The sequence below is a fragment of the Carettochelys insculpta genome, chromosome 1, assembly GCF_033958435.1.
Source record: "Carettochelys insculpta isolate YL-2023 chromosome 1, ASM3395843v1, whole genome shotgun sequence".
Classification (NCBI taxonomy): Eukaryota; Metazoa; Chordata; order Testudines; family Carettochelyidae; genus Carettochelys; species Carettochelys insculpta.
Window position 1 is genome coordinate 263,735,384 of NC_134137.1, and position 26,925 is coordinate 263,762,308.

The 26,925-nt window shown below is 50.4% G+C and overlaps 1 protein-coding gene across 1 annotated transcript in view; it reads right to left on the reverse strand.

Moving 5' to 3' along the window:
* Positions 1-9,624: 9,624 nt before the first annotated feature.
* Positions 9,625-26,925, reverse strand: part of IQSEC3 (IQ motif and Sec7 domain ArfGEF 3) — a 36,502-nt gene continuing 19,201 nt past the window's right edge. The window contains exons 5-14 of the mRNA XM_074983779.1: positions 20,895-21,017; positions 19,574-19,740; positions 18,389-18,528; positions 17,385-17,510; positions 15,696-15,795; positions 13,812-13,973; positions 13,063-13,155; positions 12,062-12,105; positions 11,899-11,978; positions 9,625-9,744 (exon numbers count right to left, since the gene is read on the reverse strand). Of these exons, the coding sequence (XP_074839880.1) occupies positions 11,904-11,978; positions 12,062-12,105; positions 13,063-13,155; positions 13,812-13,973; positions 15,696-15,795; positions 17,385-17,510; positions 18,389-18,528; positions 19,574-19,740; positions 20,895-21,017 (1,030 nt within the window). The 3' untranslated portion in view covers positions 9,625-9,744; positions 11,899-11,903. The remainder of the gene's footprint in view (positions 9,745-11,898; positions 11,979-12,061; positions 12,106-13,062; positions 13,156-13,811; positions 13,974-15,695; positions 15,796-17,384; positions 17,511-18,388; positions 18,529-19,573; positions 19,741-20,894; positions 21,018-26,925) is intronic.

Consider the following 26,925-nt stretch of genomic DNA (forward strand, 5'->3'; position numbering starts at 1 on the left):
ATTTTAAATTCTGGTACTTTTTTCCTAGCAAGTGGCAGGTGAGTTCTTCTGCTCTCTAGGAAATAAGAAAAGTTACACTAACAGGCCACTCAGCCAAGTGATGCACAGAATCTGCAGTTTTGTGAATGCACAGAAGCATGGATGGGCGACCCCATGGCCACTAAGGAATTCCCATGAGGCTGAGCACTGTGCCTGGCGTTGGTGCTGGATGGGCTTTGGGTTCTCAGATCGTCTGTGGGCGCTGAGTCTGAAGCTTTGTGAGTGGAGACTGGAGACAGAGAGTTGAAAGATACTGATTAAAAAAAGACCAACATGTGAATAGTACGTCAATATCTGTCTGTCTGATCACTGTGTGCGCCACTTCTGTCACAGCTACTGTCCTGGGCTTTTAAATTCCCTCCTTACCCACAGGGCAAATGTGTGGGAGGTGAAAAGTAATTTTTTTTTACAGGCGCTCAGTGTTCTCCTCTGGCTTTCGCCTCTGCAGAGCTGGAGTTTTAGAAGGGAAAGGCTGCTGGTGTAGGAACACGCCAGAGCTGAAGGATTGGTGTGCACTTGCAGCCATTGTGGTGTACACCGCTGTCAGACCGCAGTGCTCTGTTAGAGTGCTGCAATTAAATACATCACATGGGGAACTCTAGAACCCAGAGCTGCGTAAAAAAATATGCCTCACCATTGTCCTGAATGACTCACGTTGGCTGGAATAATACGTTGAGTTGAATGGTTAAATGAAAAAACAGTGGAAGGGGGAGTAGGACCTATTGAGAGACAGGAAGTGCCACCACAGTGGTCTGTGTGAAGCCACAGTAGGATACATTCAGCCTGTTACTATTCCCAGGCTGTTTTTCTGCCCTGAGGTTGGGGGAGATGTTTTCTGCGGGGAGTTCCCTTAAGCTGGTCAGAAGTGTTGTCACTAGACCTCTTGAGGGAGATACAAGCTTAGACTGTAAAGATATGTGAGTGTACAGATTTTTACCGATAGTGTAGACTTCAGTAAAGTTGCTCTGGACTTACACCAGTGTAACTGAGGTCAGAGTCCAGCCCACAAACAAACCAGCAACCCTGAGTAATTGAGCTGGTCACTTGGCTTCAGTGAGGCTAACTGACATTACTAAAGAGTCTGGGCCATGGCCTGCTGTTGTGACTCTAGAGTGAGGTGCTCTAGTGGGACAGTTTGAAAGGGTGCCCTAGTAGAATCTCCAAGGCAACTCTGTACCTGGCTCTATGCTCACTTGCACCAGTGTAATTCAATGGATTCTCAGCAGAGTAACTCTGGATCAACACTATTGTTACTAATAAATGAGAGGAGAATTGGACCCTTAGTAGCCCTTTAGGGAGACCACATCTGCCACCCCAAGGACAATTATTTTACAGTCAGACTGTAGTCAGTATCTGTCTGATGAGGCCCATTGACAATAGAATGGTACGTGATAGTTTTTAAAACAGCAAGACGTCCTGCGGCACCTTATAGACTAACAGATATTTGGGAGCATGAGCTTTCATGGGCAAAGACCTGCTTCCTCCTCTGAAAACTCTTCCCCCGCTACTCATGCATCTGACAAAGCGGGTCTTTGCCCATGAAAGCTTGTGCTCCGAAATGTCTGTTAGTCTATAAGGTGCCACAGGACTTCTTGTTGTTTTTGAAAATACAGACTAACTCGCGACCTCTCTGATGATGGTAGTTTTTGTTCCTTCCTGTCAACGGAGTGAGTGCTGCACAGCTGTGTACCTTTCCTAGGCCATGTCTACATGTGCCCCAAACTTCGAAATGGCCATGCAAATGGCCATTTCGAAGTTTACTAATGAAGCGCTGAAATGCATATTCAGCACTTCATTAGCATGCGGGCGGCAGTGGCGCTTCGAAATTGATGCGCCTTGCCGCCGCGCGGCGCGTCCAGACGGGGCTCCTTTTCGAAAGGACGCCACCTTCTTCGAAGTCCCCTTATTCCCATGAGCTCATGGGAATAAGGGGACTTCGAAGTAGGCGGGGCCCTTTCGAAAAGGAGCCCCGTTTGGATGTGCCGCGCGGCGGCAAGGCGCGTCAATTTCAAAGCGCCGCTGCCGCCCGCTTGCTAATGAAGCGCTGAATATGCATTTCAGCGCTTCATTAGTAAACTTCGAAATGGCCATTTGCATGGCCATTTCGAAGTTTGGGGCACGTGTAGACGTAGCCCTAGGGCCCAGGCCTTAACCCATGCTGGGCTGGTCAGCGATGGGACATTACATTGGCACAGCTTTGTCTCTCAGAGGTGTGACCATTTCACACCCACAGAGACGTAGCTACTCTGACCGGCCCCTTAGGTAGATGGGGCTAGGTTGACAGACGTATCCCTCCTTTGCCGTTGCTACTGCCTCTGACAGGGGTGGCTTATCTATGCTGTGGGAGTGTCTACTGCAGTAGGCAGGGCCTGCACTCACCTGCTACAGATGCCTCTGTTGTGTTGGCCTCTGGTTGAATGTTTCTCTCCAAAATCACCAGTAACAGCCTAACCGGTCTTGTAGTTTGTTGGGGGCCGCGCTCTAGTGCCCCAGTTCCGGGAAGCATGGCATTGCCTGCTTAACGTTGAGCATATTCTTAAAGCTTCTCAACTGTCTCAAAACTGCCTGTGAAAATTAATTGGCATTTTTGACTAGCTCTAATGAGAGTCTTACATAATACATACCCACAGGGCTTAAATTCAGCTGGAGCTGTCCAGGACAGAGTACAGATAACTATTTCAAACCAGTGGGATGGATGTCCCAATCCCTGCTGTGTCCTGTGGGGCAGAAGCCCTGAGCACTGGTATGCCCCATGAGGCTGAAACCCTGACCTCTGGCACCTCCTGGTGAGGAGGAGGGCCTCTGGGTAATACGGAGAATTTACACCCCAAACATCCATATGTACAAAGGGGTTGCAAATCTTTTAGAATAAAAGCCCTTCAGGCAGGGATTAGGTCTTTGTTGGTACAGGGCCCTGCACAATGGGGCCAGCCCTTGGGAACTACAGTGTTAATACAATGAATATTTGTGAGTCAGAGCAGGGGGAAGTAGGGCGTGAGCATATCGCAGGCAGAGAATCTATTTTTACTGCTTTCCTCTTTCCAGCCATCAGGCAAAAAAATCTCCAGATCAGCTCCTATTTAAGGACACCATAGAAAATGCATTAGCTGGGGGTGGGTTTGGTAAGCCTCACTATCTCTGGGTAATATATGTTTTGCACACATGAACATGAATGTGACCCTCCTGGGAAATCGCGTGCCTGTCTTAAACTGAAATAGGATTTTTTTTCTGTACAATCCCTTTGCAGAGGGTTTGTGGTTTGCTTTGGAGTCAGCAAAGGATCGATACCTGCCCTGGTATAGGTTAGAAACTATTCTCTAAGGAGATAAAAGGTGTGACATGCATCCATCAGCAGAGAGCCCAAACTCCGGGTATACCTGTTTTTCTACATATATGAGGTCTCTACTCCCATGGCCATGCAGTTTTACATAGATCAGTTAATTGAAATTAGTGTTATGCTTTCATATAAATAGGTGTGTATGTGTATTTGGCATGGGAAGACCAGTTTTCCCTTATATGTCTTCTATCTAAATATTACCCAACCCTGAGTCTGCTTAGTTTAGGAGATACGGTAAGATCTCACTCACAGATGATATGGACATGGTAGGGTTGTATAGACAGTGTGTTTGGTTTTGTACTATGTTTGGTACATGTGCAAATAGATTAGCTGCACTGTGTGCTTTCATGTGCAGCCTGTTTGCATGCGCTGTGTTGTGTTTATGTATAATGCATATATTTGTGTCTGTGTGACTTTATCTGCAACCTGCATGCTACCCGTGTTTGCAAATGCAGCAGGTGTATATGATATTATTTGCTGTGGTCACACATTTGCATGCTGTTTGCATCTATGTGCAAGCCTCTTCCTCCAAAGGTGTGCACATACACGGATGGGTAGATGAATTCTCACTGGCTATGCAAATTCTCCAGTGGCACAAGCATGTGGTTTTGCATTCCTGTCCATTCTATCGCACCGCCAGAGCAAACCCGCTTAGAGCTTGCTACTCGCTGATGAGAACCATTGCTTCCTGACTGCCTTGGAGCTTGAGCCTCAGAGAAGATGAACAGTCAGCTCCTGTTCACATCCATGGAGTTGAAGCTGCCCAACCCTCCTGCAGAAATCAGGTCCTTGGTGCTTAGCCCACCCAGCCCGAGGTCTCAGGACACAGTGAATTGGTGGAGGCAAAGATGACATTAGCGCACAAGTGACATATCTCAATATAATTTCTAAAACTCTATGAATTAAACAGATAAAATACTTCTGATCTATTTTTGTTACAAAATATTAGCCATTTGGATTCTTTGCTAGGTGCGACCACACCGCTGTTCCCAAAGGAAGCTGTTCAGAAGGGTATTTACAGCAGGAAACAGGTACAGACAGACAGGTGCTCTCAAAAGCTACACATAAGTAACATCATGTGTCTGGAAAAAGAACCATTTGGATAGGATACACCAGGTGGTGAAGGAGTGAGATCTGGATGCCGCAGGAGCCGCTGTTGAAAAGCAGACAGAAGAAAATGGGCTAGAGCCTTTGGAGAATTACACTTAGACATTAAGAAACACCTTTGGCAGCCGCACTCCTGTCCTTCATATAGGCTGCTCGAGCAGCAGGTGCAGCATAAGCTAACTCAGCAAAGTCTGGGTTGCAGTCCCCATTTCAAAGCAGGGAATTGTTCCAAGCAACAATCTGAGGCCTCGTGAGACTAGATGCACTTTTGCAACACTCACAAACACAGAACAATAATTCCAGGTTGTGCCTTGTAAAAATACTCTGGTATTATCGCCCCATAAACCCCAAACATCGCAGAACATGGTAGAGTTTTTGAATATGGGGATTTGGAGTCAATCAGAATCCACTTACAACCCAGCACATATAAGGTAACAATGGGTGCTGTGGAATTCCTTTGGGGATTTATGAAAATCCATATTAAAAATGCCACAGTTTTGCACAGCCCTGGCTCAAAGAGTGCTGTAATTCTCCCTCCCACTCATACCAATGTTGCCCTGGGGTAACTCCCAAAGTTGCTTTAGTGCATGTATAGGAGTAAGAAAGGAATGAGGACCAGACAGACATCTTCAGGGCTGATGTAAAGCGACAGAGCTCTTGCTCTGTTTTACCCCAGAGGAGGGTTTGCTCTTTGTGTGCTGCACTGTCACTGTACAATACTGTTGCTTGGTTGTTTAATAAGCAATGATCTGAATGCAGCAGCATCACTTCAATTTAGCTTATCTAATGTCTGCAGCAGGCTCCTGCCTGAGCTCACAATCCAAACTCTCCTGACAGTCTCACAGTCAGAAAAAACAGTGTGGGGCTAGTGATTTTCCTTGGGCCATGTTTCTCACAGCAATGGGGGGGGATTGTCTCTTGCTTTTCACCAGGCCTTGCACTGAAATGCTGGTTCAATCTCTGTCTAATAGCACCTTGCCAGCGATCAGGTTATGTGCAGTGCCATCTACTAGCAGAATTAGAAGTATGCTGCTTTGAAGATGTGTGTGTGCATCCATCCAGGTGGGGCATAGTGGGGGTACAAGCCAGATGGTACACACACACATTTTAAAATGCTTATAACCAGAGCCCTGCAGATCTGCGGAGATCTGCTTTATATCCGTGGGTATCCGCATCTGTGGAGCTCAGTGTGAATATCCGCGACTCATTTTTCCAAATACAAATTTTGTATCTGTGCAGGGCTCCACTTGCAACTCCCTCGGACAAACCCAAAGGAAAATCAGCAGGTTTCTCGTCACAGTTCCAGAGGGCTCAGCTACACCGTGAGTTTTACAGCAACCCTCTCTACTCCAGAAAAATCCTAATCCAAACATTTATGGAAACAGGTTGGTGTCCAACAGGCTGGAGCACCGCGAGGGCAGTTGGCACAGTGTAGTATGTGATTGCTATGCTTGCTCCCCTCATCAAATCTCCATGCCAGGAGCAGCCTTTGGGAGGTCAGGGAAGTGGAGCTCCCTTCTCCACTGTACCCAGTTGTATTGCTGAATCCTAGCACTCCTGTTATATTGGCCCTGGAGTTCCTGTAACTTGAACCCTTTACATCAACATTAGAAGTGCTCTGTAACCCAGACAGAGGTTGCTGGCAGGGAGGTGGGTGAGGCTCTGCGGCTTGTGATGTGCAGGATTGTAATGGTCCCTTCAGACCTTGAAGTCTATGAACTGAGGAGTCCTTTATCCAGTGTTAAGTGGGGAGGACACTCAGGAAAGCTTCCTTGTTTTTATGTTGTCTTAACTTCACTGAGCAATTATTAATAATGCAACTCTTCCTTCTAGGAAGTCACATTGTTATAAATATTTTATCTAAAATAATTATTTAATCAAATACTTTAAGGTGTTTTCTTGTCACTTTGTGTTAAATGTCAAGTAAAATCTAATTTATTCATTTAAAAACACACACCCACGAACCTTCACAGGCTTAATGTACTATGGGCAAAATCAGCCTTCCTTCAAGGCGGAAGAAATAAGCCTGGAGAAGGACAAAAACTGCCAGAGATGCTTGGACGCTGTCATCTCCACATCAGAAGCGGGTAAATATAAAATGCCACCAACTGCTCACTGGCAGCAAGATGGCAACTGCCACCTGTAGGCTGTCCCAGGAAGCTCTGGCCCAGTCAAATGAGATCCTGACTGCAGATAAGACAGAAGGACTCCCCCAAGCCCTGCTATAAAGCCAGCTGTCATGGGAGCCAGCCTGCATCTCAGAGCTCACTGGGGGAGAGTGTTGCTGAAAGCTAGGCCCTGTAACATGGAGCACAAGTTGTTGCTACGTGCTGAACTGGAGGGAGAGGGCCTTTCTCTGGGTCTGACCCCATAAGGTGCAGAGCACCTCAACTCCCCCTGGCTGCAGTGAGAGCTCAGCACTGCACAGGATCAGGCCTTAAACCTGGTCCCCCTAACGCTACAGGGGCAATTTTTCAGGGGCAAATGCTTCCCTTACCAGCTCCCAAGCCCCTGGCTTGCCCCCTCAGTGGAAGGGCTCATCGGAAGTGTCCTCCCACTACCTGTTTGGGTCCCTTTAGTTCATATTTGGCACTCCATATAAAAGCTGACATTACTTCTTGCTTCAGCTAGAAAAACCAAGCCAAGAAAGCACCTCCCACATATGTACACACAGGGCAGCCACTGAAGAGGGTGTATGTGTGTTCCAAACAGCCCCTTAGAGCATCAAGAGCTGGCCCTGTTACCAGCATTTTGCCAAACCTCCACAATCCCTCTAAACCCTGCCCGGGAGTCAAGCTGACACCCTGGTGCGTAGCCTACAAGACCTGAGCCCAAAATGGCTTCATCTGCATCCCACTCACATCCTGGCTGACCATAAGCCCTTCATGCTGTGTCTTAGCCAAGCCCACTGACCTGAAAGGATGTGGGGGAGCCTAACAGGCAGGGTCAGACCGAGCACAGCTTTTGCGCCTGCAAATAGCCTCGCTGACGTCCAGGGATGGGGTCCACTGAGGTAAAAGCTCTCCTGCGTCTAACGGAGCACCACCTTCCCTGATGAATCGTCCACACTCCCCCCCAGCCTTCAGGTGCCTGGCAATAGAACTGCTGTGTCACCAGCCCGCACCTGGCTCCCGTGTCAGCCGCGCATGAGAGGAAAAATAATCTCTCTCCGGCTTTCTTTTTTTTTTAATCTAAAATAAGGACCTGAAACTTGTTCTGCCCTATTTTCAAATTCTAAAGTCGCTTTGCTTAAGCCTCGCAGGGAGATACAGCGAGTCAGACCAAAGCCTTTAAGCTAATTAATACCTGCTCCTCTCTCCACTGCATGGGGAGATTTTTTTTTCTAAAAATACAGACATACGCATTTTATTGCAGGCTTTCTGCACATCAGAGCTTCTGATAAGCACGAGGAGCTGAGCTAGCATCTCCTCCTTCTGGAGCATCTCCTCCAGTCATGCTAAAAGTTGGCTTGGAGGGGGAGGCCTGGGATCCCAGCAGCTGTGTGTGCAAGGGGTGTGAGTGTGGGGACAGGACCAAATTCCGAACAGGGATATATATTTATATAATCCAGGGCAATAGTGCATCCAAGCATGATTCCCAGAGGCCATCCGGAGGGTGGGCTCCAAACAGCTCCCGGTGTGCAAAATGAAGAGGACTAAGTGAAGGGATTTTCCATCCCACACAGGGAACTTCATATTTGGCTTTCTCTCAAGAGCACAAATTCCAGTGAGACGGAAACACAAAAATCATCTGGGAGAGGACATGGGCACAGTTAGGGAGGGGAGTTTACCAGGGTAGGAACATAGTCCAGTGTACCAGAGAAGACTAGTCCTGTTCTCTCTCTCTCGTGTGTGTGTGTGTGTGTGTGTGTGTGTGTGTGTGTGTGTGTGTGTGTGTGTGTGTGTGTGTGTGTGTGTGTGTGTGCGCGCGCGCACGTGACAGGAAACTCGACATCACCAGCTGTCTGAGAAAGCAGCCCAGGAAGGGCTTTGGACAGGGGCAAAGCAGGTCTAATTTCTCCCTTCTGCTGCCCCAGAACAGACTGGTGTTTTCTTTTGTATGCATGCGCCGAGCGTACTCAACCGCACAGGTGTATTTACACGCGATGAGCTCTGCAGGGTCTCAGTAAAGCTCTCTTGGTACAGTGTCCCAAATGAACAACAGACAGAGTTTTGGGGTTCAAAGTGAAGTCATCACTGGGCTCCACCACAGCTCGGGCTGCTCTGGCCTTCTCCAGCTCATGCTCTCTGGGACTGGCTGCTGCGAGAGGAAAGGACGCCCCAGGGTGGTGAGGCGGAAGCGTGTGATGAATCTCACATGTGCTCAGCTCCATCTTAGCAGGCAGCTGTGGTGGACGTGGTGGTGGTCGTGGCAGCAGCGACTCCTCCTCTCTCCACCCGTCCCCTGGCTCAGGCCGGTGCCTTGAATGGTGAGTCTGTTCCTGCCAGAGCCCAGTGAAGTTGTGTGGGGTAAAATCTGTGGCAGGGGACAGGTGAGGTGGAGGAGGGGGCGGGGAGGAGAAAGAGGCAGAAATAGCAAACTGAGGACACGGAGCGACTAAGCAGAGAACCAGAAGGCGCGGGTTGGCAGCGATGCCCATGGGGGAGGCATGAGCAGGAGCGCGCGGCAGGGTGGGAGGCACGTGTGGAAGCCGGCAGTATCTATAACGGGCTCTTCACAATGTCCGTCGCCACGGCATAAACGGGGAGAACTGAGGCCTGTCCGGGTTTGTCTTTATTTCTCTTTTACTAAAAAAATAAATCCCAAACTAGACCTCCCTGGAGACAGGTGGGGTCCTGGAGGGAAATCCCTGCTGCCTGGAGCTGTGGTGGCGCGGCTACACGAGGCTGCGGGAGCCACTGGAGTACCTCCGCCTCTGAAGCAGGGAGCTGGGGGGGCAGTACTGGTGTGGGTGGTGGTAGGGTGGTGGCGGAGGCGGAAGTGGGGGCTGATGGATGATCTTCATTGGGGTCCCTTGGAGCCCTCTGCTGGCACTGCGCGAGGGGGTGGAGCTGCAGGAATCGGAGGAGACATAGCGGGTCAGAGTCTGGTTGAGGGCCGGCTCCATACGAGCGAGGCAGGGCTTGTCCAAGACAATGACTTTGACAATCTGCTGGCACTGTACAAGTGTCCCTGCCGAGGCGGGATAGGAGGGTACCAGTGCTGTCTCCAGCCTTTCCCGGGGGGGCGTGTTAGGCCGCGTGCTGGCCTGTGCTCCACTCTCGGGCCCCAGGACAGAGTTGTGCTGGTACGTTTGAAGCCTGTTGTGAATTGACACCTAGTTTAGAAACAGTCAAAGAAGCATTAAATGTTACAAGACTTTTGCCCATCTGCTACAACTGACTGCCCTGAGCCCCACAATCTCTCATTCACATCAGCCCTAACCCACCCAAAGCACAACCACAGCTGCAGCTCCCCTGCCCCCCACAACAGCTCTCTCCCGTCTCACGCCCAGCTAGAGCTAAGGGCCCCTCTTGCTGCCAGCCCTTTACAGGCAGGGCCAGCCTTCCCAAACACAAGGCGAACCTTGATTATGCAAACCTCCTGAGGGGCGCGGACGAGTTCTGAGAGGGCAGGCGCGTGAGAATTCTCAGTGAAACGAGTGGGCCTGGGAGGCTGTGGCCTTGCTCCAGGCAGCAGGGTGGGGGGGTTGGTTAGCAGAGTGTCAGATAATCAAGGTTGTGCCAGTCCACAAAATGACACTGGCTAGGACTCGGAGCAAGATTCGAGCCCGTCCTGCTGCCCCGTCTCCCTAAGCAGGAAGGTCCATAACATGACTGGCTAAGCTGTTTACAAAAGGAAAAAAAAAAAAAAAAGCAGAAATCTGTTGGATTCCAGCAAATTGCAGCTCCCGCTGATCCGTTTGATGGTTTGTAAGTGAATGGAAATGAGTTAAAAAAAATCACCCATCTAGCCAGTACAATGAGAACAGAAAGTCATGATGAAATGGCAGCAGATTAGATAATCTCAGAAAATGGAGATGCTCTTCCGCTGAGGCGAGTTACTGGGCCATTGGAAGGATGAGGGGAAAGGAAGAGAGGCTTTAGGGGTCTCTACGGACCTGATAAGAGCCCCCCACATATGGGCACCCCCTGATTCCAGAGTGAAAATGGGCAGACAGCTTCAGTGTAATAGAGCTTCCCTGGGCACCTGGGTCAGGCCAGCCCCACACAGCTGATGGCTGCAGGGCAGATGAAGCAAGTGGGGCTTTCTTGGGAGAACTAACTGATAGCAGAGCTCTCCTTGCCCATGGGTGTCTGCCAGGTCTCAGAGATCCCCAGGAGGCGGTGAGTGTCCGGCTGGCAGACAGCAGGGAGAAAGGCAGGACTCTCACCAGGGGACAGGGTAGCAGGGAGATCACAAGACTCCCTCAGGTGGACTGGATGGAAGCACAGTGCCCCCACCAATGGATGGCTGCAGGTAACAATGCTCCCCCCAGGGGAAAGGTGGCAGCCAGATTCCCCCGGGACAATGAATGGCCATAAGAAGTGAAGCTCCCTCCAGAACTGGGTCACTCTGGGGGGACAGATTCTGGCGCGGTGCAAAGTGTCTGCGGGGTGCAAGTGGTTCCACACGAGGGTAGGCGTGTGGGGGCCGGTGGTGGAACGTACGTCTGTCGGCTGCTGCCACGACTCACTGGGAATCAGCTCCTATGCAGTGAGGGGCTCTCAGTGGGTGTGGGAAGTGGCAGGATAACTGAGCTTCCCTCGGCCATGGGTATCTCTGAGGTGGTGGAGCCTCCCCTGGAATAAGTGGCTGCATGGCCGGAAGTGCTAGCGGCACCCAAACGCGATGTGACAATGATCTGCAGGGAAACATGGGCCCCGGCAGGAACTGGAAGCTGAGGACTGAAAGCACCTCCCTCAGGCAATGGCAATCTGCAGGTAAATGCAGCTTCCTCTGCCCTCCAAGGGGACTGAGAGCTGCAGGGGGATGGAGTGCACTGTGGCAACAGGCATCTGCCAGGAGACAGAGCTGTCTTGGGAAAGGCCAAGTTCAGGGCCGCTAAAAGACACGTGGGGGAGAGCTCCCAGGTGATACTGCTGCGCTGGGAGAACAAGGATCTGGGCAGCACCGGGAATCTCTAGATAGGCAAGCGGATCCGCTAGGGACTGGCGATCCTTGCGGAAAGACGTGCAGACAGGACACTGGAGCTCCCTGCATAAGAGGGAGACTCCATGGGGCAAGGCTCACGGGGACAGTTACTGCGGGTAAGTTCATACCAGTAGCTGCATGGCATTAGCAATGTCAGTGGCTTGCCAAGGCGAGCTTTTAGCTGGGTTCTCGGTCTTCCCTGAAATAGCAGCGCGGGTTAGTCTATGGCACTGGGGAGCTCGGCCCATGAGGGATGTTGCAGTTATAAAAACGGATTGAAAATGCTTTGAAGTTTAGTTTGGATTTGAAAGTTGTATTACCCGTCCTAGCAGTAACTTTTAATTGTATCTCTGGAAATTGGTAAAATTGTCAGTCTGGCTGGGGAGGCATTGATTAAAACCTGAGAAAAGAAACAACAGAGAAGGTGAGAAGAGCTGAAGTGAGAGAGCATTACTTACCTCAGCTGCTCTGTGTTCTACTTACCTCCACTGCGCTATCTGAGACCTTCTCCCCCAACTCCTTCTTGCCTTTGAAATAAAACAGACCGATCAGCGAGGAAGCCTTTACCTCATCACGTCAGAAGGAGAACAGCGGGGGCGGGGGCAACAGAATTACCAGGCTTCTGGTCAAGGCTGGGGGTGCAGCTCTGTGCTCCCAGAAGGGACAGAGCCTCAAGTGGAAGGGGGGCAGGGCTGGGCAGCCAGTCCTCAACGCTGCCCAGCCTGCATCACATCCTTGCCTTGCCAGTCCCTAGTGCCACCCAGACTATGTGGCCAGGTCTCTGGCAGCAATTTAAAGGGCTCAGGGCTCCAGGTGCTGCTGCTGCAGTAGTGGCGGTGATGGCCAAGAGCCCCAGGTCCTTTTGAATAGCCAGGGCCCGGGGAAGCTGCCCCCTTTGCCCACCCCTTTGGGCAGACCTGCAGCACAGCATGAAGATGTGGCAGCTTAGAGGACTGGTGAGGGGCTATCAAGCCTCCAGGTTCAACTCCAACCCAGGCTGATGGCACCTGATTGCTGTCGTCACACAATAACCACTTGCTGGGGTAGATTAAATAAGCTGCTGATTCTAGCTCCATTTCTTGTGGACTAGCACCCAAATCTCCACTGTCTCTGGCCATAACTGGCAGTCGTGAAAGAATGAACACAAAGCCTGTGCTACTTAGAAGTGGTGGATGAGGCAGGCTGGTGGGATGGCGAGAGGAGAACTTATAGTACCATTGTCCATTCTTGGGATAAACAGAAGACTTTGGTCTGTGAGCAATCAGAGGATTCTCAGTGGCCATTCTGCCATCCACGTGGCCTTTAAAGGGACTTCTTAGTTACCTGCTGAGCACTTATGCTCAACTCACTTCCACTAGTTGCTGAGGGCCCAGCCCTTACTCGGGGAGCCGAGCACTAGCTCCCACTGAAGTCAATGAGAGTACTTGCTTGAGGGGCTGAGTAAGAGCGATACAGCCAGCTCCCCAAGGAGAGTGACGTCTAACCTGTCGGAGATGCTTGCTTGGACTGTGGTTCCATCTGAGCCCCGCTGGTCTTTAACGTAAGAGTCTTTGCCCCCTGCTGCTTCTCCAGCTCCCCTGAGAGTCAGAAGGACACAGGTGAATGGGGACAGACAAGGACAAGAGTGAAGGTGAAACAGAAACAGAAGAGAAAGTCAACCAGTGGAGCAGATGTGTGAACAAGAAGGGAGAGAGGGGCAAAGAAAGACAGGAGAGAGCTAGGAATTAAAGATGCTGCGTACGCACAAGGGTGTAACCACTCCAGAGGGAAAGACTCCAACGCTCTCGTCCACAGTGAGTGGCACCTCACTCCAGAGAGAGAACAGTTGCCTCTGATAGGAATACTCATCCATTCAGAGACATTAAGGACAGCAGGGAACCTCCTGATCTAGTCAGACCTGAAGAGCACAGGCCATAAAATTTTACCTAGCAAAATACAGGAGGTGGTGAAGTGACTGGCCCCAGGTCACCAGCAAGCTGTGAACAGAGCCCAGATTGCCTAATCCCAGTCCAGTACACCGTCTGCTGGGCCACGCTGCCTCTCATGGAGTAAAATAGCACAATGTGATGAAGGTTATGAGAACCTGTTACTAATGCCAGCTCATTTCTGCATAGGAACAATTACACAAACACACAGCCCCACGGAAGGGATCTTCAACACCCCCACACCCCAAAACACACAGACATACATACAGCATGATTGCATGGAGTCTGGACCACGCTGGAAGCCTTACATTCAATGCGTATCTGTTCTAGCTCCATCACCTCTGCTATCGACTCTTTTAGATCTTCCACAAATTTCTGCATTTCCTCTGCACCCAGAGCACAGAAGTGGAGTACCTGTTTCTTGTCTGAGCCCGAAACTGGAGTCACCAGGGTGATGCCATGGGGGTAATCTGAGAAGGAGACAACAAGACATGGACAGAACGAACACCCCATGCCCAACAGCACCAGCCGTCACTTGAGATCACTCCCACAACCGCACAACCAACAAGAACCCCTCGCAGTGACGCAAAGCTGAGGAGTGCAATTCCATGGTAGGCCAGGGCAGCATCTGGGAACCTGCACTGTTCAGGTCACAGCTCCTATGCTGCCCTATAGGGTCGGAGCTGTGACTGTACAGGTGACCATTTCACAGTGCAGCTCAGGGCCAGTCACCGGAAGCACCGAGGCACAGCTGTCACACCTCCGTTGCAGTCACTGATGGTACTCTGTAACTGGTATTTGCCACTCTCACCCGGTGAGTCCATCTCCTCTGCTAGATTACAGCATAGGGGAAAGGAACTCTGCCCTAGATGCTGCAGGCACCAACACTACCACAGAGTGCAGAGGCCAGCAACCTCCAGCCCTGACACACCACTGCAATAACTCCACTAAATAACAGCACAGCATGCACGGAACTTCAGCGCTGACAATAATAACTGCTACGCTTGCGATACGTTCCATGTCTTCTGGGAACTGCTGAGACAGGGCACTCGGATGGAATAGGAGCAAAGCACTTACATTCAGGCAACAGATCTTTCCCTCACCCACCAGGGGACAGAACAAGTCCTGGTACCATTGAAGTCAACTGCAAGATTCACACTGAATCCTGTAGGGCCAGGAATTCACTCTGCTTCTGTGTTCCAGCCCTCCCCCCTCCCTGTGTCCGTCTCGTCTATTGAGACTGTAAGTTCCCTGGGGCAGCAACTGTCTGCTTGGTGTGTGTGCAGCCTGGCAAGGTGGGGATTTTCTCTTGGGTGGCACCTGGCCACTACGATAAAACACATTAATAACAACACGCCCAAAGCCTAATCCCAGCTCTGACAGTGACCCCCCTCTGCGAGCTTGGGCCCTTATCCTCTCAGCCTCCACCAGCCTCTCTGCCAAGGGGGATGTAAGGCACAGTGCCTGTACCGATCTTGCAGGTGGGCTTGTGCAGGTGAAAAAGCTTATCTGCAAAGGGTGCTGAGGGTGGCCAGGAATCTGCACGGGTGACGTACGATCATCATTGTCCCTTCTCCCTGGCATGCGCCACACAGGCGACCGTAAGTGCCAATGAGCAGCCGTAGCAGCTTGTGCAAATGCTGCCATCTCCTCCTGCTCCAAGGCCGGCCCCATCAGTTACCCTAACCTGTCTGAAGAATGACAAATAATGGCAGCATTCCCAGGTCATCAAGGTCAAGCTGCCGAGGGTTGGCCTCGTGCCACACTTTTGTGGGCCCTGTTCCAGTAGGCAGGAGGAGGAGGGCAGGAGGGGCAGCACCTGAATAGGAGCGGTATGGGGAGGCAGAGATGGACCCGTAACACCTACTGGGGGGACAAGCCCTGCAACTGCACTTGCTAAGAGCACACTCCATTTGGTTCAATCTCCAGTGGGTGCTGGCTATGTGCGGGGTCCTGGCCACGCTGCCAGTCCAGCCAGTGGCACCCCCTCTGCTGCAGCGTGAGCCTTTCCTCTTCTGTGAGCAGGGGGAGCAAGCAGACTCATTCCAGCTGCTTCTTGCACAGGTGCAACACAGAGGTTAGCGGGTAGGAGCAACACCTCCCCCATGCACTGCCCCCACAGAGGAGCCACTCAGCACACTCGATTCCCTCCAGCTCCACCCCTCCCAGGTGACAGCCCGCAGCAGACTTACACTCATTCTCAAAGAGGTGGAACTGCATCCCCAACAGGCCAACTGACTTGCAAAACGTGTAGGTCGAGGAGCTTTTCTTCTTGGGGCAGAGCTTGAGGATCTGTCACAAAGAGAACGACAGCAGCAGCTCAGGGCGCTGGGAAAGAACGAGGCACAAGCAATAAAAAATGCACAGCGTGACTTCAGAGGTGCTCAGCTACTGCCACATCAGAGTAACGACTGCTAACCCAGGGGCTCTTTGTCTAACGATTCTCCGGCTGGACCACTCTGCACTCACAGCAACCCGAGACTGTCCACGCACACAGAGCCCAGATCCCACTCTCCTCGCTCCTCACCTGCCCTCTCTTTTACACTCTCGCATTTCCAACTTTGCAAGAGGACTTTTAGCCAATCCCCCGTTGTGGGCCAGAGTACACCTTTAAGGCATGGGCTGGCACTGAGGGTGTCCTAGAGCCATATACAACATGCCTTCCAGAGTGCCTGGGGTATAGGATAATGGTGCATGTCACACTATCCCTTAGGAGAGTGTAGCCCCTTCTCCCCTGCCCATGTGGCCATTGTCTTGCATCCCCTCCCTGCCCCTTTTGGTTGGCTAGTGCCTCAGGGGACATTAGTGGGAAGCAGGTCCAACACTCAAGCTCTTGCATGGTGAGCATACAAGGAGCTATCCCCACTGTGGGCCTATGCAAGGGACAGGCACAGCCTGAGTCAATACTGGACCAGCCATTTTCCCAATCCACCTCCAAATCACTCCCCAAAACTCATTGCTTACCATGAGGCTTCTAGTGCTGAACTTTTCTCCCATTCTGTCTGCTCAATCTGGCTCCTGGTAAGTCAGTGTTTGCTTAAGATAGACTTCAAGCTCCTTGGGGGCAGGGGATGGGTTTTTTAAGTGCCGTGGAAATCTGTGGGTGTCTATGTGGATAAGGAATACCCTACGCTGAAAGCAGCAGTGGGAGAAGGCAGTGGCTTGGCAGTGTCCAACAGACAGGATATATACAGCTGGGAAGCTCTGCCTGCCATGGGACCGACAGATAAAGAACTGAACTTCTCTGCAAGGAATGGAGTCACTGTGGAAAGTACTGACCTTGCTTTGCTTGTTAATGGGACACAGAACTGTCATGGGACATGGTGTATTGAACGGTTGGAAATTCCTTTAGGTTCCACCCCAGAGGACGCCAGGGCCTCTTCTTACCATCGGAGAGGGGACTCTGTGGCTTATTCTTGTGATGTGACATGGGGGGTGGGGTACGCTAAGGCCTAGTTTTGCCACCAGCCTGTTTCTCTTCCTGGTCTACTATTTTAACTGTGTCCCCCACAAGACTGGCAAGCTTCTTTATGTAGAAATGGCCAGGCTGGGTAAGACCAGTGGTCCATCTAGCCCAGTAACCCATCTTCCAACAGAGGGCAAAGCCAGATACTTCAAGAGGGAATAACCAGAACAGGATAATTATCACGTGATCTATCTCCTGAGGTCCACTCCCAGCATCGGGCGCTCACAGACATGGGGTTGTGTCCCTGATTCTTGTGGCTAATCACTCTTGATGCACCTGTCATCCACCAAGTTGTCTAGCTTCTTTTTGGGCCCCGTTATCCTTTGGACTCTCACAGCATCCCCAGGAAATCTTCCTCTTGCTTTCCTCCTCCTTTGGTGCCACTCTCCTGCCTCATATCTCAGAGCACACTCACCACTAACAGGTCATTGAAGAGGAACACTTCCCTCTGATGAGCAGCCTGCTTCTGCACTTTGTTCACATCTGTCACCTCATACAGGCGGCTGCAGCAGACCAGCCGGCGGTGGGGCACAGAAAGAACCTGCCGGGCCCAAGAGAGAAGTTAAGTAGGAAATGTCCTCACTACCTCCGAACCCATTTGATTCTGTAACACCTCTCACAACCCAAACCTTCACGTATCCTGACAGCAGTGGTACGGGCCAGCCCTGCCCACCTGCCTCCTTCTCCTCCCCATCACTTTTGCCACCTGCCACAGCAAAAACTGGTCCCAAGGGAGTGGTGAGGCAGGCAGGCATGGGGAGCCCACCTGTTGTTGTTGAATCAGATCACCACCCGTCTGGCTAACAAGGACTGTGGTTGACCATTTACCCTTTTCAGCAACCTGCCATCAGCCTCACTGTGAGTAACTTTCTGACCCTTCCCCGCAGTTCAGGTAAAGGGTTTGTTGTCCTTTGTTTCTCTTTTTGCATTACTGACTCTCAGTCCCTGCGAAGGAAACCGGTGGGGTTCTCATAACTGGGGCACTCCTCAAGGAGCTAATGGGACAGCTGGCTGAGAACGCTTTCTATCCGCTCTTCTCTCCCTTGTCTATCTCCAAACAAACCCTGAGAGAGTCTGAAACAGAGCAGTGCTACCTCCAAGGTGTTAGCAGGCAGGGCCCGTGATAAGACTCTTGGCTAGAGGATTAGTGCATTGGTTAAGACAAATTCTAGGCAAGGGCGGTCCACGACCATTTTAGGAACGAGACTGCAAGATGGAGGGGAATCCAGGATAAGGTTGAAGGAGGGAAGGGAATAGAAGTGGGAGAAAGACGGGACTATGGGAAAGAGGTGAATGGAGAAGAAAAAGCACAAGGATGCACCTGCAATAGAAGGTGGGGCAGAGGGGGAGACAACAGAGGAGACTTCAGGAGAGAGGGAAGCAGAGGTGAGAAGAACAGAGCAGAGGTTCAGAACTCACTGTTTTCATCCCTACTATGGATTTTTCCACCTTGGTGACATACGTCACATGATCCTCATTGGATTTGAGCTCTTTCTGTTGGATCCTCTCATAGATCCCCACCACCAGCTCCCGGGGAATGTCAGCTCCATCATCCACCCCTGCAAAGCATAGAGAATGGAGAGTGGGGTAGGCAGAGAGAAAGGAAAGAGCTGACAGACCTCAGCAAGGACCGACTGCCTTCCTGACACAAGGTGCAGGCAGCGTGGGGCAGATGGAGAGGGTGCAATAATCTCTTGGTATAAGAGACTGTCTTCTCGGCTGATATAATGACGTAATCAGGACAATGCGAAGGACATCATTATCCCATCGCCTCGCATGCTGGCTCCCTTCCACGTGCTCCCTGGAGTTTTATAGTCACACTTTCATATTTATAAATCTTGGGCCATTCAGCAATAAACCCTGCATTGATTTCACATAAGCATAGACATTAAAGATGGAAGAGACCCATTAGGAGATCCAGCCCAATTCCCTGCCAGTCCAGGATCCCGGCTCAGTTGCACATTTACTAGTTGCTTGGTCTAGTCTAGTTGCAAGTGTCCTCCAACAGTGGAGCTTCAACTACGTCCCTTCAAGATTAATAGGTGAGGTGCATGTGGACAGTGGTTAGATATCAACTAAAGCGAGTCTCAAGATAAGAGAATGAGGGTGTGGAGAGTAAGGAGGAGGGGGCTGAGTTACACAGTCTGGGGGAATAGCATGGAATTAACGAAGGGAATATTTAGGGGATCAGGAAATACTGTACAAATATTTGAAGCACCAAGATGGGACAGGAAGTGTTCTGGGAGATCCAACAGGATGTAACCAGGATGAAATCAAGCAAAGGAAAATTGCAATACCAGAGAAAACTTCTGAGCTGTGATATTAATTAAACTGTGCACAGGTCTTTCAAGAAGACTGCTGAAGACCCCACTCCTTGTGCCTTTTCAAAGTGGGCGGGACACAGTGCTGGAGAATAGACTCTAGAAGACAATTATTCCCTGATCCACAAGGTGATGGACTAGCTGGGACCTAGGACCCAGTCTTTTCCCTCTCCAGCTTCCGCCACTCTGATTCAGTTAAAAAAACTTCAGTTTGCCTTCGGCACACACACACACACACCCCAGGAGTGGCAGGAGTTATACCTACCTGGGGCAACACCCTTACCTCTCAGGTTCCGGATGAAGTCCTCCAACATCATCTTCCTGTCGGGTTTGATGTTAGGGCTGTACATGTCTGTGTTAAGGAGGATGATCGCAAAGGCCAGGATGAAAATGGTGTCTGGGTTATGGAACTGCTGGACCACGTCGGGGTTACACATACAGTAGCGCTGGCTGTAAGGGGAGGGATGTCCACAAATGCCATGGAGACCCAAGACTGGAAACCAAAGGCCAGCCTGCCCCAGATGTGCATGTCACAGGGCCCAAACTGCTCCCCCTTACCCGATCCTCAATACACAGCAGCAAATCCCTCCTTTACAATCACACTTGCCTTCATCTCACACTAACTGGGAGTATCTGGCTGTTCACCCAAGACCCAGCTTACTCACCAATGGCAACTTCTCCCACAGGGAGCTTATGGAACAACTGTGTACCAGAAGGTACCCACAGGCTGGTGTACCTTGTTCCCCTAAGCATGGCTTGTGTGGGGTAAGGCCCTGGGCCTCCCTCTGCTTCCCTGTTTTGGGGCAGTGTACCCACAGGAATGCACTGAAGGAGCAGCCCCAGCACAATTATGGCTGTTCTCTGTGTGAGTCACTCACCCAGGAAGTGGGAGGTGCCCATATGCTCTTCCCCCTGTACAGCACGCAAGGGACCATCTCATTCTGGCCCCAGGCTGCTGAGCAGTCCTAGAAACATTATTATTGCCTCAGTCGTCCAAGGGATTTCCTACTCCGCACCATGAATGCCACGGAGCTCCTGTGAGACAAACATCTCTGTGCTTGCAGGACAGAGGGATTTATCCGTTAGGTGGCTACTGGATTCACCTTCCTTCAAAAGGAGTTTTGGCTCTATCTTGCTCTCTTTTCTTTGTCCTACAGCTGCAGAGCTGATGGCCACCCACTTCACCTTGAAGGGCCTCTGCTAGCTCGTTAACTCCTTATGCTAAACATGGGTTCCACCTGGTATTTAGCTGTAACACTCTGAGTACCTTTCCCAGGCCTGAAGAGGAGCTCTGTACAGCTCACTAGCTTGTCTCTCTCACCAAGAGAAGCTAGTACAATAGAAGGCATTATCTCAGCCACCTTATCTCTCTAACAGCAAGGAAGGGTCACTAACACGGCTACCCCTCCCATACTTATCTCTCTAGTATCCTGGGACCAGCACAGCTACAGCAACACAGCAATTAACACTCTAGCTCCAGTCAGGCCTTTATTCCACCCATTTCCTGCCACTCCCACTTCCTCACTCTTCTTTTCCTCAGTGTAAATAGTTGGTGTCAAACACCCAGCAGGGCCCCCGGTACTCTGCAGCAACAGCTCTCCTACCTGAAAGCCTCGATTAGCCGTTCCACCTTCTGGGCCTCTCCCTGCACACGGATGTGGGCTTGGAATTTCCGTAAAGCTTCATCCAGCTCCATGCCGGAGAAGTCCATCTCATCCACCACACAGCTAAGGGAAAAGGAACACAGACTCTTTCAGCACCAAGCCTGCAATAACAGTCTTTCCAAAGGGACACAGGATGGGCTCATTACGCAACCGACCAGGGCTGAGAGTCACTAAGAGAATTGCACTAATTTACTGTAAGAGACACTCATATCTGACTACCACACGCCTTAAAGGGCACAACAGTGAAACCAGCAGAGCTTCCTATGGATTCTGCAATGAGTCAGTCCCATGAACAGCCATGTATTTATTTCTACATCCATTTCCTATTGTCTGTCCCTTACTCACGCACTGACCCCAAACATTCACTCATTGCCATTCTTCCCCCACCCAATTCATCCACAAATTGTCCAGTCATCCATCACTCTCCTATACACCAGGAATTCATCCTGTTGTCCCAGCGCGCACATCTATCACCATTCACTCATGCATTCCTCCTTCTTGCCATCCTCTGGCAAAGAGTTTCAAATGCTGACAGTGTGCTGTGTGGAGAAGTACTTCCTTTTGTTGAATCTAAACCTGCTCCCTACTAATTTCATTTGATGTCCCCTAGTTCTTGTGTTATGGGAACAAGTAAATAACTTCTCTTTGTTCACTTTCTCCACTCCATGTCCATGCTTAGTCATCTCTTTTCCAAACTGAAAAGTCCCAGTCTTATTAATCTGTCCTTATACAGCAGCCATTCCAACCCCCTAACCATTTTTGTTGCCCTTTTCTGAACCTTTTCAAATTCCAAGATATCATTTTGAGATGGGACGGCCACATCTGTATGCAATATTCAAGATGTGGACGTACTGTGGATTTACACAGAGGCAATAATATATTCTGTCTTATCCCTTGCCTAAGGATCCTAATATGCTGTTTGCTTTTTTGACTGCTCTGCACAGTGTTTGGATGTGTTCAGAGAAATATCCAGACTCCAAGATCTCCCTCTTGAGTGGTAAGAGCTAATTTCAAACCCATCATTCTATATGTGTAATTGGGATTATGTTTTCCAATATGCATTGCTTTCCATCTATCTACACTGAATTTCATCTGCCATTTTGTTGCCTACTCCCCCAGTCTTGTGAGATCCTCTTGAAGCTCTTTGCTGTCTGCTGAGAACTTTAACCATCTTGAGCAAATTTGCATCAACTGCAAATTTTGGAACCTTACTCCTTTCTCTATCTGATTTATGAACAAGTTGAATAGGATTGGTTCCCGTTTGGATCCTTCGGGACAGCACTAGTTAGCTCTCTCCAGTCTGAAAACTGACCATTTATTCCTACTCTTTGTTTTCCTGCTCTTGTAACCAGTTACCCAGCCATGAGACGATCTCCCCTTCTGTCCCATGGCATCTCACTTTACTTAAAAACCTTTGGTGAGGGAAATCTAAGTACACTGCATTCAGTGGATCCCCCTTGTCCACAGGATTGTTGACTCCCTCAAAAGGTTCTCTGTGGTCTTTATGGAGTACAAACTGCAGCACTGGGGTACTTGTTCACAGCCACTCAACTCCACTCTACAGTCTTTTCCATGACACTTCAGAAAGGAGGTTCACTTCTTTGCAAAAGACACAGAGACTGTGGAAGCTGAGCTGGAACTGCCTAGGCCAGTGGGTCAGTAGCCACAAGCACTGTAAGTCACGGTTTCATTGGCCTCCAGTCCCTAGGTGCAAAAGCAGTTCAGTTTCCAACCTCCTGAAACTGCCTCTCCTGAGAGCTGGCTGTACTGGCAGCAGTAAAATGGGGGTGAGGCTGAATGAGGGTGGATTCCTGCACTCATGTCAAGGATCATGCAGCTCTTCCATGTGCTGTAACTGAAGGCTGGTCCATTTTTCCATACAAACACTCCGCCCCCACCCCCATGTCTCAGAAATTGCTACGTCAGTGCAATTAAAAAGATCGAGACATGGAGAAGCAGAGCTGCTTGTAACTGCCTGGCTCAGCCAGTCCCCTCCAGATTCCTGAGCAGCCAGCAGGAGTCAGGGGATCCCCTCCCTGCACGTGGCTGGGGATCCCATGGCTGGTGCTGGAACAAGTGACAAAAGACCATCCTGAGTCCACCCAGCTTAGCAGTGAGCCCAGTGCACTGTGGGACAGGTCTTTGAGTGTCTCGTCACTGCTGAGTGCGGACATGAGTGGCTGAGTTGTTAGCTGAGTGCCTCAAAAAAACAAGGATTAGTATTTTGATTTTGATTACATCCCAAAGCTGGCATGTAAGAGAGCTCAAAATACAGGCACCTGGCAACCGCTGAAGATCATAATCCAGATGCCTCATGTTCCCTGGGGCTAGGAACCAGGGTTTGGCACTCCCAGGGGTCACTTTTACTGTTATTCCATTTCTAGCTGCTTCTCCTTGGGCCTTGTGCACAGGTAGCATGCCCAGAGGCACTTTGCTCATCGATAGCGAAACGTACGTGGAGGCAGCATGTCAGTGATGAGCCCCAGGAGGCATTTAGCACAGAGGCCCTGGCAATGGAGACTCGTGGTGAAAGAGTTCCGAGAAGGCAAGAAGCAGATGTACCGTGAGGGGCTCGAATCGGCGCAGCCAAGCGCAATGACCTATTTTTAAGCTTTTCCGCTCAGGTGACAATGCAGTGGGAGCCAGGCTGCAACTAAAAGCGTTTGTAATGAACTCACAGCCCGGGCTCAGGGAAGGAGCAGAGGAGAGGCAGCCAGGTGGAAACTCTTAAAACCACAAGACTCGAATGTATTAATAAATAACATTCTTCTCTGCCTGCCCAAATAAAGAATCAGAACTTCAGGGCAAACTGGAAGAGAAGGGTTCAACTCACCCCACACATGCCAGCAGCTCCAGCTGGGAACATGGCACTGCATGCACAGCTCGCCTTGCACAAGGCAGACTGTGCCAGGCACACTGGCTCTCTGAGGGCACAAGTGGCTGTAGCATGTGTGCCAACTCGCTTAGTAAGGAGACACTACTGCATACACACTAGCCTTCAAGGTATGAGAAGTGCATGGCATAGCCGACCAGCTTTTCTACCCTACAAGGGGATCCACCAGCCCATTCCCTACAGGAGAAGCTGCACGGGTTATACCAGGGGTCAGCAACCTTTCCGAGGAGGAGTGCGGAAATTTGAACTCTTGACCTTTATGTATGGTCCAAGGGTCAGTGATAATGTCACCAGTAGTCAGTCCTACTTAACAACAGCTTCCTTAATAAATACATTAAGATGCAGAGCTTTACTGTTTAGGTGGTGGTTGGTAGCATTAGGTGGTCTTCTGTTACTCCAGAGGTGGCATGGCTTTCAGCAAGCTCCCCACTGCTGAGCTCCTGCCCGGAGTGCAGTGCCGATGAAAATCAGCTTATATGTCACTCTTGGCAACCATGCTGGGGGGGCGGGGCTGTTGACCCCTGGGCTATTCAGTCCTTTTTGCACAGAACAGACTCCCCAGTGCAGGTTGCTCTGCTCACGCCAGGGGGACTACAAACACAGGTGTGCTCTGTTTACTTGAGGAGTGCTCTGCCAGGCTTATGGACCTCATGACACAAGAGTGAAGTTGTTGCACAATCGTCCTATCCTCAGTGCCCTAGCAGTAGCAGATTCTGGGCTGTGCACAGTTCCATCACATGTGACTTGCATTGTGTTTGTGTCTCCAGGTCCTCCCAAAGGTGTATTGTGCACCTGGTGCTCCTTGCACTCAGGAGGCAGTGGAATGCACAGCTCCCACCTATGTAACTCAGATTTAACTGCGCACATTGCCTCCTCTCACTCTCAGCTTGTAGATGAACTAAATCCAGGGTATCAGTGCAGAAGCTTTTGCACAGCCCCTGCTCAAATCCTTGTGCAAAGCAGTTCTCCTGGGATCTCTCAACTCCTTGGCGAGTGCATTTGTTTTGGGGTTAGCCAGAGGCCTCCTGTGCCAATCCAATGCCAGTTTAATGGGTGAAAGAGCAAACTGGCTTCCTTTGCTGAGAGCTGCCTCCTCGTGCTTCTAGCTGTGCATTTCCATCTCCCAAGAGGAGCCCCTTTCTGCCTCACTGCCCATTAGAGAAAGGGAAGGCAACGTGTGTCTGGCAGTGAGGCGAGCAGCATGCCCAGAAGGAGAATGCGTCAGAACAAACTCAGCACTCACATTCTCACAGTGACCTGCCCCTATTCACTGCAACATCTCCTCGGGTCAAAAACAGCCCTCCTCCAGGAACAAATGAATCAGGACAGCTGCGTGGACCTTTCTGGGATCCTGTGACCCAAAGCAGAAGCACTCCAGCTCCGTGACGCTGCCAGCTTCATTCATGGCACGCGTCACATGAACCAGCTCATGAATGAATCAAGAACATGAAATTCCTCAGACAAAAGCAGAGGGGATGGAAGAAAGAGTACCCAAAAGAACTGAACAAAGGCAAACAAAGAGCCAATGTGAACCGATGAACAGCAACAAAGGCAAGAGAGAAAGTACCAGAGAGAAAGAAAGAGTGAAAGAATGAATACGTGAATGAAAACAAAAGCAATCAAGCCTCAGACTAAAGAAGCACGGAAGAAAGAATGGCTGGAGAAAGAGTTGAGGGCACGAATGAGAACATTGCTCATGGTACAAAACACTGGGACTGCTGTCAGTTCTCACTTCCCATGTGGCTACGTGAGCAGTCTGATAGATTGTGCGGAATACAGGCTATGCAGACATCTTAAAAATCACTTTGCAATAAGATCAGTGGTGCAGTGGCCACATACACTGGGGCTGCATCTCTAGACTGGGTTGGGCATACTATAGCTCATAGGCTGAGTCCAGCTTCTCAGACCTTTTACTCCAGGCCTCAAGCACCCGCTGGGGAGAAGGGTTGTGGATGTGCCCCACTCTGGCCAGCACTCCAGCCAGAAAAAAGGGCTGGGGGCTTGCCTTGGTCCACATGTGCTCTGGCTCTGTGCAGCTCCTGGAGGCAGGGGCAGTGACCCTGGCCCAGATGCCAGCTCTCAAAAACTAAGTCTGTCTAGCTTCCTGCGGAAGCAGCGGGACTGGGATCCAGCAGGACACGTGATGGCCCTCTTCAGTCAGAGGGCAGGTTCTTGCACTGGAATGGCTTATTGATTGAGCATGGAACAAAGGAACAGGATGGGATTTGCAAAAGTGCACAAGATGCTGGCAGACACCCCTGCGCAGAAAAGCCCTTAGAAGCGCAGTCCTAGTGACTTTTGGTGGAACCTGGACTCTTCTGTCACTAGCCACTTTTGAAAATATGACCCATAGTGCGTTCAAACACCACAGAGCACGCTGCTCCCATGCTGATGATAGTAGATGTGATTGGGTGAGATGGAATTAGATGAGACAAGGAGGCCAGGTAGTTGGAAGGGAAAGTATTATTTCAAGGCTTGTAGAGGCTTAAAAGTCCTAAATGGGGGAAGGGGCAGGGGAAAGGGAGGGAATAATTTACCAAAGTGGCAAAATCTTTTGCTAGTAAAAGATCTTTACACCCCTGGCTATTTAGAATACAGTGTGACCTACAGAGTATATTCCTGTTGTCTGCCTCTGAGCATAAATTAAAGAGGTCAAATTTTTAAAGGGCGGCACAAAAATATATGCGCAATTAGTAATTCTGTTAATGACACAATGAACAGATGGAAGGCCACTTGCCCGTCTGCCTGAATGGAGGTCTTGAACAGCCCCAAATGCCCGCGGAATCCAAGGAGCATCTCCTGAGAAGCTACGAATGCTGAGCCAGTCCTTTGTGGCCTGTGCCGCGCTGCTCAGCTCTTGCATGCAGGAGGGAGGCTGGAGACTTTCACAGCTGTTTTAAAGCCTGTCCTATTATTTATTAATTTGGTTTGGTTAATTGAACCTGGCTCTGATAGGAAGAATGCTTGCAGCTCCCATTTCCAACACGACTGTTTTGTTGCTCTTCATATGACACTACAGCTAAATTAACACAGTAAATCTCATGAATAATTAAAATGGCAGCAACAACGCAGGGCAGG